At 53.0% G+C, this 4,833-nt stretch overlaps 1 protein-coding gene across 1 annotated transcript; it reads right to left on the reverse strand.

Annotated features, from left to right (window-relative positions):
- Positions 1 to 2,201: 2,201 nt before the first annotated feature.
- On the reverse strand, positions 2,202 to 4,153 carry LOC149327048 (uncharacterized). The gene has a single exon (XM_089562367.1). It carries the CDS (start codon positions 3,376 to 3,378, stop codon positions 2,335 to 2,337), a length of 1,044 nt encoding a protein of 347 aa, XP_089418493.1. The 5' UTR covers positions 3,379 to 4,153; the 3' UTR covers positions 2,202 to 2,334.
- Positions 4,154 to 4,833: the final 680 nt, after the last annotated feature.

Raw genomic sequence — 4,833 nt, forward strand, 5'->3', positions numbered from 1 at the left:
GCAATACTACATTTAAAATTGCAGTGGCCGTCTTTTATAAGAAGCTCCTTCTTTGCATGAAGCTACCTCGCTAGCTATAAAGCAAAAAAGCAAGAAAGTTGCGCTCACATTCATAAATTTACTTTTACACTCCAACCACCTTGCACAAGTCGAAAACAGCCTTCAGTTAAAACTTGAAGGGTCCACTAAAAATCATCCATCTGAATACGAGGCATTCAGTACAAGCGCTTCTATTTAGCTTTGCATCCACCATGCGGTGGATAGTGCTTTGCACATTCGAATATAGCACGCTGACATCACTGCTGACGTAACAAGGAGAGAGAGTGACTGGGTGGTGGCGGAACATAACGTGATATGCCGCTAGACGTAGCGGCACTGGCTGCGGGCTATCGTGAAGCCGTGGCTGTGCGCGCGAACGCACGCAGATAATCGGTATCAAAGCTCAAAAATAAATTTTCACACTGTAAACGTGTTCTCAAAATGGTGCTGTTCACACCAAGACAAAAATTACAGCGGAGCCTCCAAACAAGTCAAGTGTTGTCGGAGAATTATGATCATGGCATCCAATTGCACATGTTCACAATGTAGAACGATGTAGTCAACACTGCAATGCATGCACACGTGAGCATGCCAGTGAGGACGTCGCAGTGCGCGGTCCACATCTGAGAATCTCGTGCTAAATCGTAAACATAACACGACTCCCGAGTCATGAGCGCGTAATGCAACACGAAACCATGTGCCTCACAACAACCGTGATTAATCCTTGCTGAGGATACAGCGTAAGCCGGAACCCCAACTGGTGCCTACAAGCAGGGGAAGTGCATTTACTGATAGAAAAGTTGAGAAATTGTTCACTTAATTCGACATGCACGTTGCAGGCGACGCGATCTCTCATCTGCGAAAAGCGGTGCGCTTGTAGAGACATATCGCTGTCCGGTGTAACATGCTCCAAACTGTGCACATTACACACCAAACACGCTCATTACGTGAGCTTTCCACACCGAAAAGGACTGCAAGATTACTTATATTTCTTAGACTTCCGCTAAGTGGCGCCGCCCTGGTTTGCTGGCTGCCTATCGAGCTCCGCTTTCACCTGCTCCTGGCCTGGTCCAGGGCCTCGCCCGCCGTGGATTTAATCTCCATCGCTTCAGAAAGGCTTCCAAAGCATGTGGACACCCATTTTCATCACGGCCGCCCACGCCACCGCGCATATTACTGTCGCATTCAACGCTGGAAGGGACGCTGTGAGCTCCGAATCGGCCGCCGTGGCGCAGACGGCAGCGTTCGGCGCCACCGCAGCGTCCACTACTAGCCAACTCCACGCTCTAAAGGATGGCAATATCAATTGGTGCTCATAACTTTTGCTGGTACCGTCTTCCCCCCCTTTGTATAATTTAAACGCGCTGCCTTCCGGTGCCATCCTCATAAACCTAAGCCTCCCAGCTGCACCCGTTGCCTTGCTCTGGACACAGCACCCACCAATGCCCCCAGCGCAGCGTTCCGGCCAAGTGCCGTCGTTGTCCTGCTCCTCTACCCGCCGACCCTTCAGCTCATGTATGCGCGCAGCCGTGGTGCATTCATTGCCAGGTAAACACCCACCCCTCACTCGACTCAACCTGCCGCTTCCGTAGAAGAACGGTAGATTGGGCGAGTTGGTGTTCCATGGCGAAAGTACATATATACAGCGCTAAACGACAGGACTAGAAGAGGAGTAGACAAACACGTAGACAAACAGCGCCGTGTTTGTCTACTCCTCTTCTAGTCCTGTCGTTTAGCGCTGTATATATGTACTTCTGCCGCTTCCTCCTCGTAAAGCAACGCGAATGTTCCAAAGCTGCATACCTCTGTCGCCTAGCTTTGCGCCGGGCGACGCAACGCACTCCCTCGTCCTCCTCTAATCATGAGCCTCCATCAGCTCCGATGACGTCACCACCAGGCTCCTACCCCGCCAAAGTTAAAGGTTCCTCGGTGTCAGCGTCCATCTCTTCCACTACACCACAGGCTCCATCCTCGACTTACGAGAGCCGCCCCTTCGATCTCCGGCTCGCAAAGTTGGAACGCCAGCAGCGAGAGCAGGAACGCAAATCCCACCATCTACAACAGCAGATCCATGCCTTGACTGAATCCCTCCACAGAACTACCTACTTGTGGTGTTCGCGGCTCCCGGCAAGTAAGAAGCGATAAGAACACTGCGTAGTACTTTATTGGGCAACAGCTGAGATGCGTTCTCCCGAGGCGCTCATGCAGGTGCTCGCTTTTGTAGAGCCACGCCTGACATCATTTGGCGCGTCATCACGCGTCTCACTCGGTCCACACGAAACGCCGGCACGCGTCTCATGCGGCTCGCACAGAACGCCGGCCCGCGTCTCGCTTGCCTCGCACAGAACGCCGGCCCGCGTCTCTCTCGGCTCGCACAGAACGCCGGCACGCGTCACTTCCTCCACCGCAATTTGGAGAGTCACGATGGCTGGTATCGGTCAGGCGGCTTCCTGACTCGCTGAGGGTACCGCCTCGTAGGGCTGTTTCCGCTGACCACGGGTGCAGGGCTAGCTGCAGAGACAGCGGTTGATGAGGGTGGCGGACAATCTGGAAGTTCTGGATGACTGATGTCGGTCTCCTCCCCCACCGCAAATGGTGACGGCGTGTTCGCAGCTGAGGCTCGTAGAAAATGGTCCTTGTGTCGCCTCCACATGCAGGATCCGATGGATGTCTGCACCTTGGCCTCGTACGACACTGGCCCGGTGCGCTGCACGATAGTTGCTTTGAGCCATCTTGGTCCGCTCCAGAAATTGCGCACCCAAACCTGTTCAGCTTGTGCAAACGGCAGATTTCGTCCCAGTCCAAGCGCAAAGTTTCGAGCCACTCGCGTCCTAGAAGAGCTGGTCCGCCGTAGTCTACAACGTACAACGGAAGGTCACCGACTTGATCCTTGTACCTTACGGCTGCTTTCAAAACGCCGCAGGGCTGGATAACTTCTCCTGTGTGCGTTTTCAGTCGCAGTTCCGTCGGGTCGAGTCTTAAAGGCGGTCTAAGTCTCTCGAACTGCTGTCTTGATATTACAGACACCGTAGCGCCTGTGTCTAACTCCATGCGCAAAGGTACACCTTGAATTTCGACATCGACGGTAATGGGACGCCGGGCTTTTTCAGACAGCGTCTGGATGTTTCCCGAGTCGTTACTTTCAAGAGTGCGTATCCACTTCCATGAACTCGTTGGATACTGCTTGGGACCACGGCAGGCACGCTGAATGTGGCCTTTCTTGCCGCAGTTTGTGCACTTATCTGCGATATGCGGACAGGCGCGGGAAAAATGCTTGTCAGAGCCGCAGCGATAACACTCGAAAGAATGCTTTCTTTTGGCTGCGTATTCAGCGCTCATTTTGTGGAAGTCGTCGACAGCTTCTCTAGCATGCGCTTCCTCAACATTTTTCTTAGCTTCTTCCAAAGCGAGTGCGCGTTCAACGGCTTTTTGGAACGTCAGCGTTTTGTCTTCTGCAAATAAGTATCGCTGAATGTCGGTGCGGAATAAACCGCACACAAACCTTTCACGAAGCGATTCGTCCAAAAAGGTACCGAATTCACAGGTCTGAGCTAGTTTTATGATCTCGGCTACGTACTGTGCGATGCTTTCATGCTGCAGCTGACATCTTCTGTGAAATTTTGCTCGCTATGCGATCACAGACACTCTCGGGGTGAAGTAATTGCGAAGCAACTCAGTTAGCTCCTTGAACGTCTTTTCTGACGGCTTATCTGGTGCGGTCAGAGATTTCAAAAGGCTGTATGACTTCGGCCCAATGACGCTTAGCAAAGCATGCACCTTGAGGTCTTCTGGAACTTTGTTCACCGCGAAAAAGGAAATTAGGCGTTCTTCGTAAGATAGCCAGTCACTCACAGTTTCGTCGAAGGCTTCTACTTGACCAATCTGACTGGAGGCTGCCATCTCAGACGTCTTGTCGCCTTTTGTCGTAGGTGCGGTTGAATCCAGCGTTGCTCTTCGGGCTGTTGCCTCGGTACTCCGTTGCCCAGCTTCAGCGCTTCTTTTCTGCGTCTTGCCTTGCTTCCACCATCCTCGTCGCCAGTTGTGGTGTTCGCGGGTCCCGGCAAGTAAGAAGCGATAAGAACACTGCGTAGTACTTTATTGGGCAACAGCTGAGATGCGTTCTCCCCGGCGAACGCGTGCCGGCGTTCTGTGCGAGCCGAGAGAGACGCGGGCCGGCGTTCTGTGCGAGGCGAGCGAGACGCGGGCCGGCGTTCTGTGCGAGCCACATGAGACGCGTGCCGGCGTTTCGTGTGGACCAAGTGAGACGCGTGATGACGCGCCAAATGATGTCAGGCGTGGCTCTACAAAAGCGAGCACCTGCATGAGCGCCTCGGGAGAACGCATCTCAGCTGTTGCCCAATAAAGTACTACGCAGTGTTCTTAGCGCTTCTTACTTGCCGGGACCCGCGAACACTACACTCCTCTCTTACCTCCCAGCTTACCAAGCTAAATGAGCACCTTGCCACGTTCACTACTCCCTCCTCCACTGCCTAGATCGCCCCTTTGGCTGATCTTGTAGAAACCACCACACAGGCACACCACACTTGCTTGGTTCAGCTAGAGACTTCGGTTCTCCAGATTCTTACCACTCCTCAAGCACAATCGCAACAATTCAATTCATTCACTTCTATGCTCCCCTAAGTGCTTGAGTCACCGCCCTCGGCCAAAAAGAAGGAACGCGTACCCTCACGAGCTTCTACCTCTGCACTATCATAACGGTGTTTGCCAAGGACCTCGAGACTGTGCAGGAGAACTGCTGACATCAGTGCCATAATAAGACCCCCCTTCATCAGT

The sequence above is a fragment of the Amblyomma mixtum genome, chromosome 10 (genome assembly GCF_055824585.1).
Source record: "Amblyomma mixtum isolate Tamu chromosome 10, ASM5582458v1, whole genome shotgun sequence".
Classification (NCBI taxonomy): Eukaryota; Metazoa; Arthropoda; class Arachnida; order Ixodida; family Ixodidae; genus Amblyomma; species Amblyomma mixtum.